General features: G+C 30.6%; 1 protein-coding gene across 2 annotated transcripts; it reads left to right on the top strand.

Annotated features, from left to right (window-relative positions):
* The first annotated feature begins 39 nt into the window (after window positions 1-39).
* Window positions 40-26,334, top strand: LOC107443453 (glyoxylate reductase/hydroxypyruvate reductase). 2 transcript variants are annotated; one of them, XM_043052713.2, is made up of 9 exons: window positions 40-236; window positions 8,400-8,530; window positions 10,379-10,451; window positions 10,552-10,671; window positions 19,357-19,448; window positions 20,758-20,838; window positions 23,029-23,188; window positions 24,836-24,966; window positions 26,180-26,334. In XM_043052713.2, exons 1-9 carry the CDS (start codon window positions 166-168, stop codon window positions 26,296-26,298), a joined length of 978 nt encoding a protein of 325 aa, XP_042908647.1. In that variant the 5' UTR covers window positions 40-165; the 3' UTR covers window positions 26,299-26,334. The 2 variants fall into 2 exon arrangements, with proteins under 2 accessions (XP_042908647.1, XP_042908646.1); XM_043052712.2 differs by lacking the exon at window positions 8,400-8,530 and adding an exon at window positions 7,658-7,788 and having other exon boundaries at window positions 42-236.
* Window positions 26,335-27,983: the final 1,649 nt, after the last annotated feature.

Below are 27,983 nucleotides of genomic sequence, written 5' to 3'. Positions count from 1 at the left end.
ATCATAATCTTATCTATTCATCGAATCATCATTTTTCACTTCAGGTTCAATAGATTATTATTAAGTTAACATTTTTGATATTCTTGGTATTCCATAAATTTTGAGCGCTAAGTGTATCCGTTTTGTCTTCTTGTTTGGAACATAGAATTCAAACTATTTAAGGACATGAGTAAACAGAAAGTTTTTGTCACCAGGAGTGATTTTCCCAAATGTGCATTCACATTGTTGAGTGAAAAGTAAGTTATTTTTGTCTCAATATTTAAAAAAGAAAATATACTTAATTAACAACAAAACAACATATTAAATGACTTGATTTAAAAATTCCTAATTAAAGAAAAGTTATTGTCATCTGCCCAGAAAAGTTACGGTTACTACCGATCCACCAAGAACATTAAATGGATAGTAAATAAATTATAACTAGTGGAAATTTCTCTGATTTAGCTGACTTTCAAATTCAAATGTTTTTCACAATGTTTTGTCAGAACTTGTATATACCATTTGAGTTTATTTTGTTTAAAAATGTCGAGTAATATTTAAAAAAAAATTGTAATATAGAGTTTGCTACCGCTTTTATTATTATACTGGACTGCATTTAAAAAGTATTACTTCCTTAAGCGATTTGTAGCGAACATCTTTTTAAAAAATTACTATTATTATTTTTTTTTTTTGCAAAAGAGGAGAAATGTTGGAACTAAATATTTTTTCTTACAATGTCGTTGGTAGAAGCAAAATGCTTTTGTCAACCAAAGTATGTTCATAGTATAAATACTTTAATACTATAGACAACACACATTTTATTTAAAGCTAAAGTGGTAGGTAACAAGGAGAATTATCCGCTTGGTATAAATAATTATAAAATTTTTGGCGGCTTAACATTAATTGGTAAAAACCAAACATTTTACACTATAATAATGTGAAAATGGGTACTATAACAGAGTAGTATTTCATAAATGCTTAAAATAAGTGGCAATTTTAATTTGGCAACTAGCACTTAATTTTTTTATAAAAAAATTCAGAATTTCATGATTATAAATTATACTTAAAAACTAGTTCTAATTAATCATTAATAGCTGCCAGTTTTAGACTGTTTCATATTTGAAAAAAAATTCTCGCTGCCACTTGAAAAAAATTTCAAGTGGCAGCTAAGTTTTAATGCATGATATTTTGTTTCGTAAATTTGATTTAACCCTTTCAATACGGCGAAAAATCAGACCGAGTGCGCCCCCATTACCGGAATCAATTATTTCTCTTCCAAGCGATTATTAGATAAAATAGCTTTTATGCCTAAAAAGTTGAAGGTCTGGGAGACGCATAAACGTCCCCATAACAGCGCACCATCATTATCTAATTTCTGAAATTCTTAAGAAAATGCGATTTCTAAACATTTAAATAATAAAATTTTTAATTTCTTAGGAGTGATTTTTAATATTTCCTTCTGACGTGAAATTACCAAGCATTAACCATATAATGGATGGTGTTTTCTACACTAAGAAGTGCTGCAGGCTCTTTACCGCCTATACATCCGGGTTACTGATTCCGGTGTATTTTGAAGCCATTTGGCTCACAACGTGATCATTGTGTTTTGAGATTCCTTCGAATAGCAGTTGTTGCAAACGTTGTATCTGTTTACTTACTACTTGTGTTTTACAATGAATTCTAAGACTTCAATATGCTTACTCTAATGTAAGATGAAGTATAGCTTGCAAAGAGTAATTAAGTAATGAAAAGAGGCTACATCAGGACTGGCAAAAAAGCGAGTTTTTCAAAATCAAGCAACCATGTCACATTTTTTAACATTAAATCCACAAATAACTAAAACAAATTTTAACTTCAAACTCACCAGAATTACTTAATAACATTAACATCTTATGAAATAAGGCAGATTTGAGCTCAGAAATTATCCAATTTACTTCTTTTATTGAAAATAAAATTATCCATTTGAAAATATCGCCTCGCATAATAAGCTGTAGTAAGCAGCTTCAAACTTTCTAACCAGAACTGGAGCAGGTAAGGAGCTCGAGGTTGTTATTGTTTATATTTATATTGAAAACACCATCCATTGCAAACAGTACTATAGGAGACGAAGGTTTTTCATAGGCATAATGTGAACCAGCCTGCGTCAAAGTTTTGGTACTATCTCTGTATATAAAACTTAAAAAAAATTTAGAGGCAGAGCAACAGAAGTTCCTAACACGGATTTGCACCATTCTTTACTCCCTAGTTTTTACTTCCCTTTTACTCTTAGTTGGTTTTCATTTCTGCACTATTGGAGAACAGTACTATACTTTTAATTATATTTCTTTGAGAATACATTTATATCATCCGTGTAGATTAAATCTGCTAACACATTTTGACACAGACCGTATCCAACGAACCCAACCATAGACGAAGGCAACGTACCCAACCATAGATGTAGAGTAATCCAACGACCGGTTCACAGGTGACGTATCTCCTGACTGTCAGGTTGCTTCTTATGGGCATGTGCTGGATTTTAGTACATATAATGCAGTGTTGTATTTGAGTATGTTGCTCACCGTAAACTATTTTTCTGTGATAGCATCTTTCACCGAGCAGTTCACCGATTTATGTATACGTATACTTTACGTATACAGTTACGTATTCAAAGAACTGAATATCTTCTCTTTTTATATTCTATGCATAAGAAGGGCACCATACTGTGGAATAAAATTTTCGTCTCGAATTTTCTTTCTCCTTCATCACTAATTTAACATTTAAAAAAAAACAAAAAGTGATTCAGGCAAACCTATGCATTTCGTCATGAAGTTTCAATTGATGAAGAAAAAAAAATACTTGAAATTATTAAAATGCTAACAAATTATTAGAAGAGAACTTCTACGTTACTTTATCCTAAGATATCATCTCATAATTTAGTTTCATTTGTATGTTTTAAAACTTAATTTTCAGTATTTGAAACTTCATAGCTTACTCTTGGTTTGTCTGAACTCTCTTTTTTAATACTTTAAATTTTAAATCTACATATATAAAAGTGAATGTGTGTATGTCTGTCTGTCTGTCCTCTATAGACNTTGTAATCATGATTACAAGTAATTGATTACTGTAATCAAAAAATGTAATCGATTACATTTTTGGCCAACTCTGCTACCGATCCACCTAGAACATTAAATGGATAGTAAATAAATTATAACTAGTGGAAATTTCTCTGATTTAGCTGACTTTCAAATTTAAATATTTTTCACAATGTTTTGTCAGAACTTGTGTATACCATTCAAGCTTATTTTGTTTATAAATGTCGAGTAATATTAAAAAAAAATTTTAATATAGAGTTTGCTACCACTTTTATAATTATACTGGACTGCATTTTAAAAGTATTACTTCCTAAAGTGATTTGTGGAGAACATCTTTTTAAAAAATTACCATTATTATTATTTTTATTGCAAAAAAGGAGAATTGGTGGAACAAAATATTCATTCTTACAATATCGTTTGCAGGAACAAAATGCTTTTGTCAATCAAAATATATCTTATAGCATAAATAATTTCATTTAAAACTAAAGTCAGCACGCATTTTTTAAAAGCTAAAGTGCTAGATAACAAAGAGAACTTTTATTTGTTTTGCAAAAAAGGAGAAATGGTGGAACAAAATATTCATTCTTACAATATCGTTTGCAGACACAAAATGCTTCTGTCAATCAAAATATATTTTATAGCATAAATAATTTAATTTAAAGCTAAAGTCAGCACACATTTTTTAAAAGCTAAAGTGCTAGATAACAAAGAGAATTATTTTCTTGGCATAAATATAATACTTTTTGCTGTTTAACATTGATTGGTTAAAACCAAACATTTTAGATTACAATAATATGAAAATGGATATTATAAAAGAGTAGTATTTCTTAAACGCTTACAGATAACTGGCAATTTCAATTCGGAAACTATCACTTAATTTTTCTAAAAGTCATACTCCTATGATTATAAATTATTCCTAAAAGCTAGCTCTTATTAATATTTATTATCTGTCAGTTTTTAACGATATTTTGAAAAATTTCTTCTAGTGCAAGTTTAAGATTTAGGCATGATATTTTGTTTCGTAAATTTGATTTAACACGTTCACGTCGGGGTGACCCACCGGTGGGTCACGCAAGATTGTCTCATCTTGGCAGCGCACCGGAAAACTGGTAACAATAAATTTTATTTTTTAGTTTTTTTCTGGGAATAATAAAAATCTATAACTACCAATTGTTTTTAACGGATGAAATTTTTATATTGAATTGCTTCTTCGCCGTATTAAATTTCTTTACAGTGAATTGTTATTGTTGAGAATAGATTAACTCCTCCTTGATATTATCTGATATTGAAATAGTTCTTCTACCAGTATTTTCACTTTTCCCGGCGTGAACGTGTTAAAGTTACTTTCTATACCACTACATGTAAATGATTCAAGCAAGAGTTCATATGAAACGCCTCTTTAATTTAACTCTCTCGTGTTTAGGTTTTTAAGATGTTGTCAAAAATACATGTTATTAAAAATTTAGAAAACGTGGGTTTTTAATTGTATACCACTCTGTAAAATATTTTGTAAAAAGTGTAGGAGTTGTCTGCCCTGACTATATCATAGTGGATAGGCATGTCTCGTTTCGCGAAGAAGAAAAGTAAGAGTGAAATTATTGTAAAACCAGTTAAAATGGAAAAAGAACTGGCAAGTTTTCGTATCAAATAACTGTGATTATGTTTATTCATTCTGTAAAGTTTTTAAATATACACCGTGGTTACAACTAAGTGGAATTTAAGTTGTGTATAAAAGAGATGGAAGACACAAATTGTTTTTGTTAATTCCCATCGGCCTGAAGTATTTTTCTAAACAAAAACAAATATATTATATCTAACCATTATTTTTAGGGCAGAAAAGCGTCAAAACTGAATTTTTCACTTACTTCGGAAGAGCATAATTCTAAAACTTTACAATGCCCCGAAGTCCAATGGAAACGAGTGCATGTCCTTAACTAGACAGCAATATATTAATAATAAAGAAAAACAAAATTATGAGGGTTTTTTTTAGATTAACTTTTTTAAACATACATTTATTACGCTTTTAACCCCTTGGGGACGGGTGATTCAGAAAAGCATTCGTACAAAATCAGAATCAAGTTGTAATTAAATAAAAAACGGTAACTTAAATGTAGTCGTTGCTTATTTGACAGACTAACTTTGATTTTAATTTAATTATTGTTAGTTTTATCATATATATATATATATATATATATATATAATCAATGTTGATTCAAAGTATAACTAAATAGTTTTATTTTGAACAAAACAATGGTCAATTAAATAAATCAAACAATTATAACTCCGCCCACAAATAAACTGCTAAAGAAATACTTTGATTACCAGTTTTATCTTTTTACCCTGATTGATACGGTTTTATGCTGGCACGTATTTGTGACAGTCGGCGCGAAAGGGTTACAGAAATGACCTTGAATTTCGAAAAATATTACAGGGAAGGGAAATTTCATAGGAGATGAAAATTTCACCATTTTCTTTCTTCATACCCTACTTCGATATAAAAAAATCTAGCCAATCAAATATTACGAAAAAAAATTTATATAAACTATCAAAATTTGAGATTTTTGTCTGATTTTCGAAATAATGGCTATTAACATAGGCCTCTATTTCGCTTGCCCTTCTGGTGCCCACGTTAAGGTGCCCTTCTGGTGCCCACGTTATGGTATTCTTGTGAAATGCATTCTCAAAATGTGTTCCATTCGCATTTTTAACTTCTTACCATTACGGCTGATTGATTACTGTTTGGTTTTATTGTGAAGGTCTGAATTAGATATGGCGTGAGGCCAGAACATTTTCAGAATATTTTTTAAACATCTGCTTTTCTAACTGTGTAGATTTTTATGATGTAGTTTTGTTAGTTTCCATGTTAATTATATTACTAATTTTAGTCTTAATCATTAAATTAATTGATCGTCGAAATTTCAAAACAATAGTGTGCTTTTGAAATTCCATTGTCCGACTATTGCGTCAAGGTATGTAAATTCTTTCACACCTTCTATTTAAAAAATTCATATTACAATATTTTTACCAAATATCTGAAATTCTTAAGAGAATGCCATTACTAAACATTTAGCTAATAAAATTTTTAATTACATAGGAGTGATTTCTAATATTTCCTTTTGTTCTATAATTACCAAGCCTTAACCATATAATAAGACCCGAACTGCAAAGTTTGTAAAACTTATGAAGATATCGAACGCATACTTACTGTCTGTCGAGTTTATGATGATTTAAGAATTAAATTTTTTCCGAGAAATTTCAACTTTGATACCATTAAAAGAGACTGGAACCAAAAGAAACTAAACAAAGGAATTGAAGAGATTTTTAAAAGACTTTTTGAAAACAGAATGGAGGATCTGGCCTAAACCGATCCTTCAATAGTATTCCCTGGATGCCCCGAAATGGGGGTGGGACAGGGTGAAGCCAACTAACTAACCATATAATTACGAACAGTACTATAGGAGAAGAAGGTTAGCTTCTATTGGCTATAATGTAAACCAGCCCGTGCCAAAGTTTGGTGCTGTCTCTGTATATAAAGGTAAAAACAACATTTAGGGACACAACAGAAGTTCTCTCCTCCCAACCACTGCATAGGTTGGGGAGGAGTCCCTATTTATAGGAAGTTTGAAGACCCTATTTATTGTTGGTTTTCATATTTACACAATTGGAAAACAGTACTATTCTTTTAATTAAGATATTTCTTTGAGAATACATTTATATCAACCATGTTGATTAAATCTGCAAACAGATTTTGACATAGAAAGAAAGAATAAAATGACGGTCGGCGGGAGGCAACGTACCCAACCATACATATAGAGTTGTCCAACGACTGTGACGTACCTCCTGACTAACAGTTTGCTACTTATACGCATACGTTGGATCTTAGTACAGATGATGCAGTGTTATATCTGTATATGTTGCTCAACTTAACACGTTGAATGAAATGGGGGTCACCGATGACCGGCACTGAGTTTGTTCGTAGCCCCACGGTTTGACCGGTGAAGTCAAAATTATTTAGTAGATTTATATCCACCACTACTTCTAAAAAAGTTGTAGGCATATACTATTCAACACTTTTTCTGATATGTTACGCAGCAACTCCATTGCCTGCTCACCTCATTGCTCAACCAAAACTGTTATAAAATTCCAGATGAATGGGATAGGGGCCGCTTCGCGGCCCAGGTGCCCAATAAAATCAAAACACTAGGACTGATATGTTATGCACACCAGCCAACTCTTCCGGTTTTTCCGGAAGATTTTAATTTTGTATTTAAAGTGGTACCGAAACTCATGTCATGTCATTAAATTTTTCGAATTATAATAATAATTATAAATAAGTTTGACCACCACTACGTTTAAATAATTACAACAAATGTGTAAAAGCATACTAATCTTAACGATAGCGAATTTTAACCTAGTCAAAATATAGATATATTTTAGAGTAAGGTTGTTTTTCGGTAGTTGTTTTACTACCACTTGGAAAATTCATTCTCAGAAAGAGTGAAAGTTGGCAGGTATGTGTTAAATGGATGCGAGAAATGATTTTATGATCAATTTTCAGTTTTATATTCGTGAAGCCTATTTCAGAAAAACTGTCTATTTGTTATTTACAGATTTGATGTAGAATGTTACCCTTTTCCAGAAAAGATTACAGATAAGTATTTGCTGGATCACATAAAAGGAGCAAGCGCTCTATACTGCCAATCAACTGATGACATAAATGAAAAAGTATTAGACGCAGCAGGTATGATTAAGGTTGAAAAATTTAAAAATTTAATTTATTCTAAAATTATATTAAGTCTGCCGGAAAGTTCTGCCCCCAATATTACCCGTCACCTTTTAGAGTAATGTTAAAGGTTCTTTTACAAAGGAAAGTGGGAAGATATGTACCTTTAAACTCAATTGAAAATAAACTAAACCCTAATTAACTTTTGATCTGATGATCAGACTTTCATGTTTTAAGACTCATTCTTAATGGTTTTGAGGAGACANGAATTAACTGCTGAGACTATCACTGGTTTTTTTCACCATTAAATAAAATTTGCGTTTCAAATCATAATCGCAAATGTCATTTACACACTTAAATACAAAATTCAAATTCAAATTAAAAGCGTTGCAACGCACGCAGGGTACAGCTAGTTAGTAATAAAGAAAAAAGAGAATTCCAGACAAAAATTTTCTTCCTCGGAATGGCGTCTCTTAAACTCCCTGGCCATCAACGGCCATATATGGGTATACTTTCTATACGAATTAACTGATAGGCGGTAATGGAGGCGAGAAAAGACTTTATGATCAATTTTCAGTTTTATATCTATTAAGCCTATTTGAGAAAAACTGTTTATTTGTTATTTACAGATTTGATGTAGAATGTTACCCTTTTCCTGAAAAGATTACAGATAAGTATTTGCTGGATCACATAAAAGGGGCAGGCGCTCTATTCTGCCAATCAACGGATGACATAAATGAAAAAGTATTAGACGCAGCAGGTAATGTTAAGGTTGTAAGAGCATCATTTAAGAATTTTAGGCCATTCTAAAATTATATTAAATCTACCGGAACGTTCTGCCCCCTATATTACCATCCACCTTTTAGTGTAGATCTTAAGGTTAAAGATTAAAGGTTCTTTTATAAGGAAAAGTGGAAAGGTATTTGCCTTTAAACTCAATTGTAAATAAACTAAACCCTAAATAAGTTTTGATCTGATAATTAGACCTTCACGTTTTAAGACTCATTCTTAATGGTTTGAGAGCGTGAACTCAAATGTGCTAACGATATTTTAGTTAGTGCAGACGTTAGTGCAGACGATATTTTAAGCTACGAAATCAGACTCAAAAACGTACTTTCTCTGAATCAACGTGCCATTTTTTTCTACGCATGATTCTTGAAAAGAGACGTTTTTTTTTTTCATGGACAGAATTTTCGGGCAAACTTAATATATTATAATATAATATATTCTGTGAATTAATGTAAAATATTAAGCATATAATACTTAATATATAGACTTAATATAATTTGTGCCAAAATTGGAGTACGGATAGCCAATTGGCGTTGCTTACCAATATATACCTTTCCTCCAGAAGAACAAAATAATCTCAAAACCATATTTTCATGTTCCTTTGAAATTGCACAATTTTTGAATCGAAGCAACAACGACCAGGATTAAGCCAACTGATTATGATCAATTAAGACTTTCAGTGACTTGGCGATGCTTTAGTAATTCTAAATAACATTTAGAATTACTAAACAAATGTTAAACATTAACAAACATTAGAATAATGTTAAACATTAATGAATGTTAAACATTAGAACAAATGTTAATGCATTAACACTTTTAAAAATTTTGCTACTAAATGAGAACCTTGTATGGTTGGCTTGTTGCATTTTTGAAAATTTTACCTAAATCATTTCAGGTAACTTGTTTATTTATAAAAAAAAATCTTTTTTTTAAAGAATTATTCGATAAAAACAATAAAAAATATAATTATAGATCATATAAAAATCTTTTTTCTAGTATGCCATTGTACGAATTTTTTAATAAATGAAAAATAATTTTTTGAATCAATTTTAATTATGAATTTCCTTTGGTATAGAAAACTATCAATATTGAATTTTAAATCAAACAATTACACTATTTTATCAATGATGAACTCGATGATGAAAAAAATCGGTACAACATTCAACCATAATATGGAGCAAAGTTGAAGCAAACCTTAACAAGGTGCCGAATTTAACTACGTTTCATTCAAATCGAACCCTAGTAAAAAGTAGTCAAATTCAACAAGAACTGATTTGCACGAAAATTTGGTTTAAAAATATGGTGAAAATTTTATGGTTAACGATATATGGCGCCAAATTAAGTTTACAAAAAATTGGTCTTTTTAATTTTTTATTTTATTTTAAAAATGTAACTCAAAAATAACTGTGACTATGTACATTGCTTAAAATAAAAAAATCCGACCACCCTGAATAACTTTTTATTTAATGATTCGATTTTTATGTTCTAGAACTCAATTTAAATGGTTCGAGGAGATGACGTCAAATATGCTAATTAACAAGTGCACCCGATATTTTAAGTTACGAAATCAGACACAAAACCTTACTCTCGCCGAATCAAGATATCTTTCATCAATTTTAAATATATGACTTTATCTCAAAACTATTCAACCTATTTTGCTCAAATTTTGTATTTTGCCATATAAAATTATTTTATTTAAACTGATGCAAAAACTTGTGCTTCTTAAAACGTGAAAATCCGAGCATTAGATTAAAAGGTATTGAGGATAGACTGTTTTATTTGGAACACTGTACATTTATTGAAAGTGGCCGTTTTTTAGGACAACAATTAAAGATCGTCGCCACAATGTCTTTGGGATTTGAACACATTGATATTTCTGCGTGTAAGAAAAGGTAATTTTGAAACTTGTAATTTAACGTCAATTTAGAAAATTTTTAGTACTGTTAATTTAGAATTACCTTACGTTTTCTTTTTTCTTTCTTTACAAAACAGAAATATCATCGTCACTAATGATGCCAATCCTGTATATGTTTCCATTGTTGCTGAATATACTGTCGGATTGCTGCTGACAGTGGCCAGAAGATTCATTGAAGCTGATGCAGCTGTACGAAGGTAAGAAAGATGAAAAAAAGAGCTGTAATTCTGTGCAGATGTGCCACAATCACCACTTAATATATACCACTTAATATATATTTTTTGTATATTTGTCAGTAAAATTTCCAAATAAAATATTACACGCATTAAAAGTCGCTAAATAATATTTTATCCTTCAGGGGTGGTGGAGTTAAAATGCTTCAACAAATTTTTTTGAGAGTGCTTTAAACATGCCTTTGACAATTATGTAAAACTCAAAGATTTTACTCCCTCCGTTCCAGAGTTACTACGTTCCAAGAAGTTGGAATCACATAAATAACTTTCCGATGCAGTTTAGAAGCTCAAAATCTATGAAATTATACTACAAATGAATTTACAATTCATTAGCTAGAAGATAGTTCTATGTGATTACCAGAAATGTCAACTTGCTCCGCTTTGTTAAAAAAAATATTTTCGAGCTGTAACGATACTTTAGTGATTTTCAGTTTAGAATTTTCCATTTAAAGTAATTTTTTCCACCACTACATATCAAAAATTCAAAATATTATGGGAATGCAAATTTATTGCAGCTTTGTCTATGAAATGTGCCGACGCACATTTTATGTAGGTATGTCCGAAATCGATATGCGAGACCCAAAAGAAAACCAAGGGAAGTTCCTATTCATCTACCAGATTCTTGCTGATCTTCAAAGAGATGCAGCAGCTACTGAAAGACCAGGAACTTCTCAATTTACTTAGATCCCTGCTCGCCGGGAAGCCACACACGCACAAGGCGTCCCCAGCCCTCCTGTGGAAATTACTACTTATTTTGATGGCATTAGTCACCGTCGCCCTAGGGTAAAATACAGATTAAGAGGTCTGGTGCTCGCCATAGAGTTGAAATAGTAGGTAGAGGAACCAAGCTCGCTTTATTCCTTCCGAAAAGACACAGATAGCAAGCAAAGAGCTACAATCACGTGATGGAAAGAGTGCAATACTTGGCGCAGTATCATAAATGCTGGTGCACAATTTTTTTTTAAACCGCTTTATTTTGATATTACGATATTACCGATGCGCAAATAATCGGAGTATTTGAAAGAGAGAAAAAAAATATTTTCGTTAATCACATTTCTTTAATATTATTAAATGGGTTTTTGAAACATAAGGACTTTTTTTTTCTTTACAAATAATATTTAATTAAAGTACTGCCTTTATTAAAAAAAATTAAGTGGTTCTCGTCTTTACCCTTAACACTATTCCTTAAAATTTATTCATTATATAAAAATAAAAAACGATATTCAGCATCCCTTATATTTATTACTATATTCAGAAAAAAAATTTTTTAAATGTTTTTATTGCAAAGACCTATTTTTTAAAAAAAATTTAACAATATACTATATTGTAATGACTATTATTACATTTAACTATTGTTATTTTTTTTAAAAAAAAATAATAACTTCGATACGAAAATCACTATTTTTTTTTACAATTACCAGGCCTTTAATGTGAATTTGAAAATGTTAACTTTCTTTTTTAATGAAACATAAGTTCGTTTAAAAAATAAATTTAATCTTTACGTTTTAAAAGTTTTATCACTGTTAGATAAAACAAATTGTAAAATTAAACAGATTGTCTGAAAAAAGTTCGATGCTTAGAAATAACGTTAATGTTGCAACACTTTTATCATTTTTATTTATGCTCACCAAGAGACTGCTCGAGAGGTAATATCAAATTTCGGGAAAAATAGCTTCGGGGAAAATAAAACCCGTTTTTAGTAGAACAGATTAGTTAGAAAACATATTTTTGATTAAATTTAATTACGTTTAGAATTTTATTTATATATTGAATACATTAAATTATTTATACAATAAAGATTATTTACATTATTAATTTAGAATTTTGACTTCTTTTTTTCCTGACACTTAAAATAGATATTTTCAAAAATAAACTGCTGTTGCATTTTAACTTAATACTCAACAATTTGTCTAAATATGAAATAAAATATTTATTCTAATATAAAAGTTTTCAGCTCCGAATAGAGAAAAATATAAGATTAAAAGCATTAAACTAATCAAAGAAAATAATAAAAGAGTTTAATTAGAAATTTTACTTTGTATTTCATGTACAATCTAATTCCATAAATTACTAGGAAGTTTAAATTGTACACACAAAGAGACTAGTAGAAAAGCTTTCGAAATTTAAACAAAAAATACTTAAATAAAAGAGAAAGCAATTAGAATTTTTACTTTGTACTAAATGTAGATTGAAACTAATGACGAACTTATAATTAAAATATCTTACTTTTATTTGTGATAGAAATTGCAATTTATGCAACTTTTTATGAGGTAAATTTATGCAACTATTATAGGTCAATGTATATTTAATAATTTTTATACAGAAAACCAGTATCTTAAAAAGTAGCAGTTAAAAATATTTTACTTTACAAATAAAAGAACCATAATCATTTTATGGACATTAAGAAAATTACAATGCCCATCCATAAAAAATGTAATTTTCTTAAAAATAGTAAGTGCATTTAAAACTATATCTTTTAGCCAGCTGCAAATTAAATATATACAATCTAGATAAAGGTAAAAACAGTTGAAATTTTACAAGAAAGGTTCACGATGCTAAATCTTTGCACCACAGCCAGCTGTTAGCCTTGGCCGTCTGAGCAGTTTATTCCATACCAATGCATAACATGCGCTAATTTACTGCACTAATTTACTCCTATACAACTTAGCCACTTCTATGTTATGTTTTCTAAATTTGTTGCACTAAATCAAACTAATTCTACGCTTTAATATACTAGTAAAATAAAGTATTTCCAATAAAGCAACTATTTTTAAATAAAAAGAAGATAAACAAGTACTTAATGATTATATTAAATATACCTTAATTTATTTTCTAAATAGTACATAATTTGTATTCATTTTATGTATAGTAACAGAATTATACAATTTTATTAAAAATTAACACTAAGACTACTATACACTATTTTATATTTAAATACTAAAAATATATTATTCATCAAACATATAAGAATATACAAATAATTCGTTTTTTATTCCTATGTTATTTAAAAAGCACAACTTCTTATGTACCATATTTTTTATTTAAATATATATATTTAAAGGAAACATTTCAGAACAAGATAAATAGTGGGTTTTAGTAATCAAGAGGTAAAGAAGTAGGGAGAAGTAGGTAGAAAGAGAGAGAAATGATATCGACATTTAAAGAGAACTAAAACAAAACCGATCGTCGTCGTCAGCTATGTCTTTCCCTCTCCCTCAATTCTACTCCTACTTCACCCATTTCCCCATTATATGTCTCAAAAAATCCGACGAAGCAGAGATACCAACTGCTCCGGTTTCGAGAAAATATTATAAAAAACTGTGGCGAGCTACAAACTAAAATATGCAGATTTACGAATAATTTTGGCGACCTTTTAAAAGACTCAACGCGAACTTAATTGAAATAAAAGAATCATAAGAGTCTAAGTCATAAGTGTCTAAATTTCAAAGACACTTATGACTTAGGATAATGCAATGAAAAGCAACAAATGCGGTACAGAAAAGCCTGGAGATCCAGTTTATGGGTCACATTTTGCCTCAAATCTTTTATAGAATTCATAAAATTGGAATAATTTTTTTGTCTCAGTCTAGAAATGAGAGATGTACTGATGAATTTGAAGAAAATGATTAGTTTTTATTAATTTTATAATGATCAACAACTACGGCAGGGATAGTCTGGTTGATAGGGCGTTGTACTCGTGTTTGTGAGATCGTGAGTTCGAATCCTGTCTGCTGAAGTTCCCATAACAAATCAATACGTCTGTGCTGGTACTGAATAGAATATTGATATTTCTCTGGTTCAGGTCAAGTTTACTATTTATGGATGAATGAATGAATGGAGTATGAATGGGTCCTCCCTGTAAAACGGGCTGTGATGTGTGCGTGCCTAAAATCGCATTTTTGGCTTCCCAGAGCAGGCTCACTGGTATTGACTGGTGGCTTAAGAAATGACTCTACTACTTTTCATATTTTCCACGTGCGATGAAGACTTGATATTTGACATTGAATTTCAACATGACTGTTGGCCTATTAATTTTGGTGGATGCCTTGAAACAATAATCCTAAACTTTCAAATAAACCTCAAAAACACTTTAAATTATTTTAAGGGTAATGTTCGGGGACAAAAGTGATTTATATTTACAATGACATACGAAAAAGAGGTAGTGCATATTTGTTTTTACCAATTACATATTTTTTTCTTTTTTTTTATACCACGCTAACTTTGAAAACTACAGTAACACGACTTTTAATATGAATATAAATATTTATAATATTAATACATTTTTTTAGATGAAACTATAAACTTCTGAAAAATAAATTGAAATAATAGCGCACTTACGGTACCACTTTTTTTAAAAAGGAAAAATGGTTTTTATATGATCCTATGGCGATTAAAACAGAATTGCCAACATGCTCCAAACAGTAAATATGTATATCCATACATACCAACATTTACGCATTTGGCGTAAAATTTTATTTTCGTATTTGAAGAGGTAGTAAATATGTACTACTTTTTCTTTTAGTAACTTAATTATTAGATGATTTTGATCACCACTTTTTTTAAAAAAATTAAGAATATATATTTATATGTGAACTACCATGGATGTCCCTTTCCTTTACAACGCATTTTTTTGCTGAAAATCGAAATTTGAATTCCGTTTTACTACCACTGGGAAAAATCATAATGGAAGAGATTAAAAGTTGATAAGTATGCGTACCAGCCAACATTCACTCTTTTCGAGAATGGATTTTCCAAGTGGTAGTTAAACAAATACCGAAAAACTATCTCCCTCAAAAATATATGTATTTTTCAATCAGGTTGAATTTCGCTATCGTAAGGACTAATATGCTTTTATATATATGTTGTAATTATTTATATGTAGTGGTGATGGTCAAGCTGATTTAAAATCTAATATATATATAATTCTCTTACGTGGTTCCCAAATTTTGGNTGGTAGTTAAACAAATACCGAAAAACTATCTCCCTCAAAAATATATTTAATTTTCAATCAGGTTGAATTTCGCTATCGTAAGGACTAATATGCTTTTATATATATGTTGTAATTATTTATATGTACTGGTGATGGTCAAACTGATTTAAAATCTAATATATATAATTCTCTTACGTGGTCCCCAAATTTTGGATGTATTTCTTTCCCGCCGGTGACAACGTTTGCTTTGTTTTGTTTACGTTACTATTTATCTTACACGGCGAATCGACCAATGATTGCCGCTAAAAATGTCACATGCCAAATCTAGCTGAGGTGGCTCAACATATAGTGCTTTTAAAAACGGAAACTGAAGCAACCAGAAAGCATCAGCTGCGGTAATCTCATACTATTAAGCTAGGCAGAAGTGAGTAGTCTTTGTCGATAGATCTCTATTTTAGTATTTTGTCGAAAGCGGTTTTTTTCACAAATTTGTATATTACGAATTTATTTGACGATTTTTGATTTATATCACGAATTATACTATAGCACATTTCTAATAGGTTTAACGAATTACATGTCATTTATTTGAATTCAAATTTATTTTAATTACTTAGTATTTACTAAAAAGATGTAATTTTTTTGAAATTTTTTTTATATGGATTCGAATGATAGTTTTGAATTCTTAGAATTTTGTGCATTTGCAATGTACCTAAGTTAGTAGCGAGCGAAGCAAACCATATAAGATTGCGTAGCGATTTTCGGGGGTTAGCGAGTTTTAGCGAGTAGGGGGTGCAGCCCACTAGTTATTATTATAATTCAAAAATTTTAGTGAAAAAACATGAATTTTGCTAGCACTTTAAATATGAAAATAAAATCTTCCGGGAAAACCGGAAGAGTTGGCATCTGTGTATATATTTAAAAGTGATAGTGTATTAATTTTGATTCTTGGTTTAATAAATTCAATTTAGTAGATTTTTATCCACCACTATTTCTAAATAATTTGTAGGCTTATATATGTCACCACTTTATAGTATAGCACTTATAATCCAGGCTGCGTATTTTATTACGCCTTATATTTTTTCGATTAAATATTGTTTTATATAATACGATATACGCTTTCGTAATCTCCTTTCCTCCCTAAAGATTCTACAATTTCGATGGAAGTGTAGATAGCCCTTATGGCTAGGAACACAAAATTACATAGCTTAAATCGGTAGTATAGTACTTATGTCATTCTATACCGTTTAAAGAACAAGCAAAAATAGTCAAATATTTGCAAAATTTACTTTGTAGCTATTTACCGTTTTTTTATTATAGTGGCGTGTCCGGAGCAGTTGGCTTCTCTGAAAGAGGTTAACTATAACACCCCTGATTTCATTTTATTCAATTTCGATGAAAGAGCAGATAGCTCTCTGGGCTAGATACTCCGTACCCAGAATTCACATTGGAATCTTTGCATTCACTTTCAACAGAAAAAACATGATAGAAAAGTTGCTAGTTTTAATTTCTGTGAATAAAATTTAAATTTTACTAGTCAGCACTTTTAGTTGCCTGAAGTTCCTTTGTTACTACGGGTATATTAATTACTGTAACGTCATTTATTTTTTATATACCATTTCAAACGCAGCAACTTTGGATTGGCAATCTTAGATAGGCAACATATTAGCTAAATTGACCGTAACACGCAATGATGGGATATATTTGAACTCTATGTTACTTAAAGGACAGTAGTTCCTAAAAATTTCGAACGTTTTGAAGTAATATTTTTTTAAGTAAGAGTTGCCTAATTGGTCGCACTACCCAAAAAGGATAAAAAATATCAGACTAATTAGAAATTACTGGAAAATTACACAAATATCAAGACGCATTGCTAAATGTAGGTGACGTATTATAAAGAGCGGAACTATTCAATTAGTCTACGACGCAACCGTTTTAACAAAAAATAATTTTCAAAGAATTCGTAAAAAGAATCTACTAAATTTTAAAAACTAGTAGTTTTACTAAAAAAATTTTCTTGGATATAATAATAAATGTTATTGAATGCAATATTTAACAATTAAAAACTTTTCATTAATTACCACTTTTTTATCTAAATGTTTATGTATATTACAAAGTATTTTCTCAGCATTGAAGTTCTGAATTTTTTTGTTTACTATAACTGTTAAAAATGCAAGTTGGCTGGCGTTGTTTTAAATTAACGGAGATGCCAACTTGCTCCAGACAGCAAATATATATTTCAAAGTGGTAGTTTATCAATTGTGATTCTTCATTTAATAAATTCAATTTAGTAGGTTTTTATCCACCACTATTTGTAAATAATTCGTAGCCTTATATCATTCTCCACTTTATCGTACTTACGTCATGCTGTACATTTTAAAAAGCAAGCAAAAATAATCAAATATCTGCAAAATTTAGTTTGTAGTTATTTACTAATTTTTTATTTATTTTGACGTGTCCGGAGCAGTTGACATCTCTGAATTAAGTGAGAATCAAAGAAATCTTGTAGAGATGACAAGTTTCTCGGCTTAGTGAAAAAAAATTTCTAGCGATTTTGAAATTTAAGTTATTTTTTTATTGGTATTCTCCATTTCAGGTAATATTTCCACCACTTAATATAAAAAATTCAAAGTATATTAAATAAAACTTCTTTGCAATTATCTCGTGGTTCTTTCAAAAAGTAAGCAAAATTCTTCTTGTTCTACAAGTTTTACTATTTAATTCACTATCAATTTATCAAAACTACTGTTGAAAAGCTATGCAGTTGGCATCACTGTCACAAAATTGCTACNGAGCAAGCTGCTCAATTTCATAATGTAATAACATTTGTGTAATAAGCAAAGAGCTTGAAACATTCATAAAAGCAACTCCATTGCCTGCTTACCTCATTGCTCAACCAAAACTGTTCTAAAATTCTAGATGAATGGGATAGGGGCCGCTTCGCGGCCCAGGTGCTCAATAAAATCAAAACACTAGGACTATTATCTCGTGGCTCTTTCAAAAAGTAAGCAAAATTCTTCTTGTTCTACAAGTTTTACTATTTAATTCACTATCAATTTATCAAAACTACTGTTGAAAAGCTATGCAGTTGGCATCACTGTCACAAAATTGCTACACTTCATGTCTTCCGTCCAGTGAATTAGACTATAAATGAATAATATCAATTGTATTTACATATTAACACGTTGAACGCCACGCTAATTTACATGACTTGCCTATCTGGCAACGGTAAATAACTACAAACGAAATTTGCAAATATAAGACGGAATTTGCTATTTTTTTAGATGGTTTATCATGACATCTTGTGAAGTGGTGAATTGTATAAGCCTACGAATTGTTTAAAAATAGTGGTGGAAAAAAATCTACTAAATTGAATTTGTTAAACCAAGAATCTCAATAATTAAGTAAATTTTGAATGCATTTTCTGCAATTCCATAAAAGAGTGTAAATTTTATAGTTCTATATCATGTTATACGCTGTCAAGTTATTAATAGTTAAAGCATAAACATTCTTCGCATTTACCTTCAATAGTAAACAGATAAAAATATGGTAGGAAAAGTTGTTAATTTCAATAAAATAATTTGTAACAATTTATGTGATTCTATAAATAAATATTAAGAGTGATTATCATGGTACATCCTGTACAAATTAAAATTGTAGAGTTTTATTTTTGAAACTATGATTAATTTTATTTTGTTTTTTGTATACAATTTTGTTTTCAGAGGTGAATGGACGAAAGTTTGGGACCCAACTTGGTTAGTTGGAAGAGGCCTCGTAAATTCAACTATTGGTATTGTTGGTATGGGCAGAATAGGTATACATATTTTTTCGTTTTTATGAGCACAAAATTATTCCTTTTTTTTCAGTTTCATGTGCAAATTAGTGCGCCTGATACAGGATAAGTACAGAATAAGTTCGCACAAGTTAGAAAATTTAAAGAGCACTGACTAACTGTTCTCAAAACTGCTTAAAATTTCATCAAATTAAATTTCAATTTAGTTTTATAAAATCAGTTTAAGTTTTCACACCATAATAAGCGAAAAGAAAATATTTTTAACAAATATAAATGTTTCAAAGTATGCATATTTTTAAAATCTACTTTCCACATTTAATGCCGTGTTAGTCAAAATATATCAGGTGAAAAAAGGTTAAAAAACTCGTTTTTCATATTAAAAAAACAAGCATTTGATTTATATTTAATACCACTTCTTAGGTAAAGCACATTTTATATCATTCCAAATTTTGTGGGTGAGTACTAGTAAACGGGTTGAATTCATCCTTATTTCATATAACTTCAATACTAAAATTGTGTTGAAATTACATCCTTCCTGGAGCAAAGGGTTCAGCGATCAAAGTGAGACAGATTCGAAAAAAAAACCTGATCATCAAACAACTAAATTTATAGTTGTAGTTTTTTTCGAATGCTATATTCAACTAAAAACAATATTCATTGCTATTTATTTTTCCTTGGGTAAAAAGCAATTGTATATATGTGAAAAAACAGTAATGTCGGACAGTTATGGATTATTATAAAATAACGCAATTAAAAATCTTCATACCTCCAATTGAATATTTAATAATAGTCTTTTGTAGGTTAAAATATTCACAATTACCTTAATAAACTTTATTTATAATGTCGAGGTTCCATCGAAAGAAGGGTTTAGGTTTAAGGTTTCGTAGTCGAAAAGAATTGGGAACCGCTGTACTAATGGAATGAAGTAAATATGATATTTATTATCATAAATGATATAGTGTATACATGGGGATGGAGGTGCGAAAATAAAGTCTTACCGGGAGCAGAATTGCCTGGGTCCCTCCCTGTCGGTCTTACGAACTTGTAGTCTAAAGTTAATAATATTTTAATAACTGTGGCTCGGAGAAATTTTATATCATAGCATATCATTGTTTATATAATCGTTCTTTCAATCGTTTTTATGTCATTTTTGATGATATCTAATCATATCATTATAAAAAATTGATAAGTTATTTTTAGAGGTTTGGAGATATAAGATGCATTTGACCTATTATATTGAATGAATTACATGATATTGTCTCATACACGCTGTATTGAATATATGTTTTAAAATTATATTTGTTTAGTTATTTATTTAATTTCTTCGTAGGCTTGGCAGTTTTAGAAAGAATCATGGCATTCAAAATAAACAAAGCTTTATACTATGATGTCTATAAACCAATAGAAAAAGGTAAACAATATTTTTTTTTAAATTTTCATGAATTAAAAAATATATTTTAATAATATTGCAAAAATTTCTTGCTATCTAAAGACCTTAATTTATTATGTAACTAATTACATATCGTTGATTTACACCACTGCAGTTTTGGTGTAATAAAATATTCTACTCTAGAGAAGAAGTCCTCGATAATGAAGAGGCGCATTCCTTTGATAAACTTCTAATTTCGGATAGGGCTAAAAATGCGCCTTTTAGAAAATGGACATGACTTAAAATAAACATATGAAAAAATGGGCACAACACAAAAAATGCGTTGATATAGATGATAGTCATAACAGTTTAGAAAAGTTTCAAATCTTTTTTAAAAAAGTGGTAATCAAGATTTCATTAAAGCTGAAGTAAACTTGTCTCTATATCTACAAAATTTTTAAAAAATTACGACGAATGATTGTAGCACTGATTAAACATAAACTGAATCATTTACGTTTTGTAGTAATCACGAATGAATAATTTCTTTGGAAAAGCAGAGAGGAAACAAAATAGTTTCGCTACCACTTTTTTTAAACTTTTGTATCATTTCACGCATTTCAAAAACGTATTTTTACGTGACCAGCTTGCAATGTATTGACAAGTTGCTGAAAATAGTATGGCTATAACCTGTCTCCAGAGTATCTACCATCTTAATTAAATCTCTTTTAGCGGATCTGTTAATTACCACTCCTTTTTAAAATCTAAATCCTATTTCGCTCAGTAACAGACTCTGTGCAGAAATTGTATCTTAAAATTTACTACTTTTCTCAGAAATTAGTGAATATCATCGAATTTCGAATAAAGATCACGGAAATGTTTGTGTCTTGTAGCAGGGATGCAACAGGCACACCTGCCAACTTTTACGTATTTGGAGTAAAACTTGATTTCAACATTTAAAGTGGTAGTAAAATGTATGCTTTCTAGATATTCCTTGCATTTATAAACTTAATATATAATCTTTTTGACCACCACTATTTTTAAGAAAATTAAACAAATATATAAATATGTAATACAGTCGTGGTTGTCAGTATAGGCTTTTCTAAAATACCGCATATGTTTCTGCTTAAAATTACAATTAAAGTTTCATTTTACTACCACTGGGAAAAATCATCCTCAAAAGGATTAGAAGCTGGCAGGTATGCAACAGGCGACAAAAAATAGTAAGAATTATCGTCACATGTGGCATTCATAGATAGACATGCACATGGTAACTAATAATAAAAGGAATATCATTAGTATGAAGGATACTAATGCAGGCCTAACAACTACTACGCTTTTTGTAAAATAATTTATCGGGTGGTAGACATTATAAAACCAAAATTTTCGGTAATTTTCCCAACATTTTAAAAGCTTTGTCATTAGAGCTCCGGAACAAAGTGGCGCTTCATATGGACGTTTAAATCATTTGCATGTAGTAGTAGTATGAATAATAACTTTCAGTCAAATATACAAAGCAAGGAATCAAACTTCCAAACATAATTTCAGCTACTACTAGAGGAAATTTGTCCAAAAAGCGTAGAAAATGGAAAGCCCTGGCAATGCAATCGAAAAATAGATGTAGCATTCTAGATATCGGTGTTTTGTTTATAAAGGACGAGGAAAAAATTTCGTAATTAGGAAATTTCGGTTGCAGCCGTCGAGAGTTTTCAACGAAAAACTGTGACCAAATGTTTTTCCTTTCAAACATATTAGTGACGCTCTATTTCAAATAGCAATCACACGTCTCACAATTAGGTAACCTGGGTTCGAATACTAGCAATGGTTGGTCGATATCAATTCCGCACCGGGCTAACACCAACCTCAGTACTGGCGTAAAATATTCTCTGTGGTAATCACGGGTTATCCCTTTGCCTTCAGGCTGACCGTGTGAAGTTTTCGTCTTTTCCTCTTTATATAACGCAAATGTGGATTGGTTCCATTAAAAACCCCTCGACGAAGGCAAATTTCTCCCAATGCTTGTTTGCTGGGTTGGGGGTTCAAAATCACAATGCTACGGAGTTGAACATTGATAGTCGTAACTCAAAAACTGTGTTGGCGCCTTTTTCTATAACTTTCTTTGTATATAGAGACTCTTACACAAATAAATAGTGCTGACAAAAAACATATTTTAATCAGTGTTTCCAGACAAAACATTGGAAAATTTTAAATTTAAATACCTATCAATTCTTTCAGCTGAAGCTCTTGGAGCTCACTATGCCTCATTTGAAGAACTTCTAAAAGAGTCAGATTTTGTGATAGTGAACTGCAACCTGACAGAAGAAAACAAGGGACTCTTGGGATCGAAAGCTTTCTCTCTTATGAAATCGAATGCTGTGTTTATCAACACTAGCCGGTAAGCTTACTAGTGTACTTTTTCATAATTATAATTTTAAAGAATTCTAGTATAAGATACTATTCCAAAAGAAAAACGCACAAGAAAATGAATTTTACATGACACTATTGAACAAAATGTTTAATAGAGGGGGCGAGTCTTAGGGGAGTTGAACAGGGTGAAGAAAACATGTTAAGATGTAAGATGAAAACATGTAAAGATTTGTTTCGCAAATGCAAGCGGTGGAGTGATGATGAATGTTCTTTGTCAGTGCAATGAACTACAGGAGATTAGTGGGATACAGTATCTGTTAGGTGAAATTCTTTTCACCCTGGCTAAGTGAACGATTCTCATTGAAAAATTATTCCAAAAAAAAAAAGTAGGGCGTTTCGGTCTCGCCATTTCATCCCGTTCACGTTTGTTTTTATTGCTGTTTCGCTTTTCTTTCTTACGCATTGATATTTTGAAAAAATTATCAAATAGATTTATCGAATTCCAATATAATTAAATAAATACTTAATTCTATTTTTTTTAGTCGGCCTTCTGAGCCCAAGTCTGCGGGCTCGATCCCCGGTCCAGACACCGGATTTTCGGGATGCAGAAAATCCTCAGCGGCCAAATCGTAAGCGGCATGTGAAAGATCCCCGGAGTGCCTTATTGACTCTTGGCATTTCCGGCAAAATTAAATTCCTAGTGCATTTCAGCATCCAAATAGAGTTTCAGTGCTGCCATCTAGTGTGGCAGAAACTAGACGTCCAAATTAACATTGCCAACGGTATCTCACCCATTGTGGTGGTCCTGAAAGAGTGGATACCACTTCTGGAGAACGCACTAGGTCTGCTCATCGGGAAGACTGATTGTGCTGCTCATAGGAAATAAATAAAAAAAAAAATTGGTTTTTGGCAGACTTCTTATATTCGACTGGAAGATATTTTATAGATAACTCTTTTATAGCAATAATTATTTTTGTTGCGAAGCTTTATTTGAAAATCAGACACAGATAAATAATAAATAATTGGAATATAATTATAATAATTTTTACTGTATTAGGAAAAAATTCCCTCAAAAACGGGAATGCTATGAAATCTTTTATCAAAGATTGTTTCGATCTCTGCTTGGAGAGTATCTTAGACATAATTCATTTATAGTTAAAATTTGGTGCTTGCAACTCGAGACGAAGACGGTCACAGATTCATGGTTTCGTGTCTGTCTCCGTGTTAAATTAGAAATATACAGTGAAAGAATTGAAATCTTTGTGAAAAAATCTTCGTGAAAAAATATAGAATGTGTCACTTGAATTAATACTTGACGGGCTTGGCTTACTCGAAATAGAATGGTAAAACAGTTGCTAACACAAACAAATGTCACGTTTTACCAACTGATCAGGATCGATATACCTACACTCCGATACCTACACAGATACTTATACAGTTCGAGATACCTACACAGATGGACATGCAAAATTCTTCAATTTCTTTAACTATTAGGCTATGTTATTTCCTAACTGTGACAGGAAAATATTTTAGAAATAATTCCTTTATAGTTGCAGTTATTTTAGGGGAAAAAATTGCTCGCCAAATATTGAATCTCTTTAAGCAATGTTATTTCGTTACTTTAATTGAAGAATGTCTTAAAATGAATGTTTTTACAGTTATACTTATTTTACAGAGGTGGAATAGTCGATCAAGAAGCCTTGTTTGAAGCTCTAAGAAATAGACAGATAAGAGCCGCTGGTATAGATGTTATGTATCCGGAACCTTTACCTCCTGACCACGCCCTTCTCTCTTTACCAAATTTAGGTATTTATTATTTTCAAAATTTATCTTTTACTACTTTTTTCTCTTATTATTTAAAAATTATCTTGTTATATCATTTTAAATTATTTTGAGAGATTAATACATAACTCATGCCACCTCTTGAAAGAATATTTTTTTTCAAAACTACGAAAAAAATTGATAGCACAAATGTGTTCTTTACTCGGGTTTATTTTTCAGAAACATATATAGTCTACCTTAATGTATTAATAATTAAAATATTACTTGATTATGTGTCTGAAATTGAAGTACAATCTGCTTTGAAAGATTAAGTGGTACACCATTTTTGGTTTACCAATGGTATACCATTTTTTTTCATAGGTGTTTTTTTTTAATTATTAACTACTTTTTGTGGCTGAGCAGGTAAAAAATTTTAGCTAAGCAAATTTGTCGAAAAATTACCAGCACAAAAATTTAAATTTAAGTTATCTCCCTATTGTTTCACCTTTTTGAGGTGAGATTTATCAGAACCTAGAGTATAGTGCGCAAAATAAAGTCATATTTCTAAAATTTTATTTCTCCGGAACTATTCGACCGATTTCGCTCAAAATTTGTATTTTGCCATTTTAAATTATATTCTTTAAAATTATGTATGAAATTGTATACGTTACAATTCAAAATTTTTCGACTATTATTAAATAAAATAAATACTTACTAAGAGATACATATCGTATGGAACTGTCTTTAGATAAACGAAGTTTATAATTGTGTGCAAAAAAATTTTAATTCGTTTAAAAATCTCTCGAGATATGGTGAAATACGCAAAAAGTAAAATTGATATTAAGGGAGCCAAACTTTAAACCGCCCTACTGACCAAACTAGTGAGACCATATTTCCCAGATTGTAGCTACCTCCTATATTTTTGGGGGTCAGGAATCCAAATCCGTCAAAAAAGGTACGTTTATTCCGTGAAAGTGCGTTTTTGTGCTTGAATAACTTAAAATATCGTGTACGCTAATTAATTTACATAATTAAAGTTAGCGGCTCAACCATTTAGTTATTCATGATGATCCGTTTTTAATTATGCACACTGTATACAACACTTCATTGCGACTCTGACAAACCATGATCGATTTCCTGCTGCTCATTTTTTCATGTTGATCTTTTTCTGTAATTTTCCCTGCCATTGGAAATATTAAAAAAAAAAATTCTTTAACTTATAAAATAGAGGAAATAACACTAATTTTATTTATTTTAGTGGTGACACCCCACATAGCTGCTTCTGAAGAATTAGCTCTCATGAGAAATAGCACTATAACAGCTGAAAACATCATTGAAGTTTTAGAAGGTCGACCACCTTTAACTCCTGTATTCTAATTATCAATGCTTTAATAAAATATTTTCTAAATTTAATTTCTTTTCATCTTTTGTATCAGAAGAAAAAGATTTCGAATTTTTTGAATAGCTTAACGCATTGCGTGTGCGCGCAACTTTTGCAGTAATTTTTAAAAAAATAAGTGATCGATTAGAGGAAAATTGGATGGGCAGCCAAAAGTATTCAAATTATAACAAAATTTATAACATAAATTATATCTCTTACTTTTAAAAAATGGCTCACTAAATTTTCTTGATTACCGGAAAAGTTTGGAAGCAGATTCATACCTGCTTCCAATCGAAAATAAAACAAATAAAACAAATTATCGAAAATAAAACAAATGTCAATATTTTAATTTCTACGTAACCACCACAAAAACTGTTTTCCTAAAAAAGTATATATGCATGAAAATTCCGTCTGGCTAGTTCACTTAACTACAAAATTGTGAGTGTAAGAAATTTATCCTTGCATTAACCTAAATTTACTACCACTACTAAAATTTTTCTGGCACCGCGGGGACGTTTTTAAAACTGAAAAATTATTTTAAAAATCTGTTTACTTTTAAAAATGGATCACTAAATTTCTTGATCACCAGAAAAGTTTGGAAACTTAATACATTTATAAAAATCTCATACTTGCTATGTAGATGTTATCAAAATTAAAGTTATTTGCGAAAAGAAGAAAACGTCATATTGCTTTAGTCACTAGTTTGCTACCACTAGGATCCAGAATCCTGAGCGGAAAGAACGGATTGAACGATATATTTTATCCGATAAAATTAACAATTTTAGATATTATATATATAAGACTGCCAACAGAGAGATTTTAGGTATTTTTATAACTATAAATTAAATAAAACCTTTGATAGTTAAGTATTGTTAAATTTATAGTTATTACATTTAAATCTCTTAATGGATACTAACTTTACTTTAAACATAAGAAAACTTTAAAAATAACAGAAAGTACAAATTTAAAAGAATATCAACTAATGGATTTGCTCACTCTTATGAAAACATTTTAGTGAAATACTATCATTTTAACTTTTTTATTACAGAAAATTTATTTAGTTTTCGTAAAAAAAAGAATTAATGATACTTTCAATGTAAATAGTTGAAATAACAGCATTTTTAGCTGTAATACTTTTTAGCACTTTCATGTCCGGTGACACCAACGTGTTGTCACATGAAAACCAAACCTTAGCTGCCGGTGACAACACGTTGGTGCCATGCACTAACAGCCGGCGACAACACGTTGGTGCCATGTCCAAGCCAAACGTAAGTGGCCAGTGACAACACATAGATGTCGCGCGTTGCAACCTGATATTCATGTGACATTTTGTCGAGGGACAATAGAGTACAGGGATGCCAACTGCTCCTCTTTCTGGAATAGTTTTAATAAAGTGGTAGCGGGGCCGGGATAGCCTGGTCGGTAGGGCGCTGGGCCCATATCCAAGAGGTCGTGGGTTCGATCCTCGCCGGCCGAAGACTCCCCGTGTAGTAAATGGTGACTGATGCACGTTAAATCTGTCGAGTCTCAAAGTCCTCCATGTTCCCACAACAAATCAATACCTCTGGGGGTACTGATCCAGGAGTTTCCTTGTCTTCTGGATTGGTTCAAAATTACAAGGCTACGGAGTTGAACGTAAGTAGTCGTAAACCCATGAAATTGGGTCGGCTGTTCAACGACG

The sequence above is a fragment of the Parasteatoda tepidariorum genome, chromosome 6, assembly GCF_043381705.1.
Source record: "Parasteatoda tepidariorum isolate YZ-2023 chromosome 6, CAS_Ptep_4.0, whole genome shotgun sequence".
NCBI classification, from domain to species: Eukaryota; Metazoa; Arthropoda; class Arachnida; order Araneae; family Theridiidae; genus Parasteatoda; species Parasteatoda tepidariorum.
The sequence above is the reverse complement of the archived record's forward strand: the minus strand, read 5'-3'. Positions and strand labels throughout refer to the sequence as shown.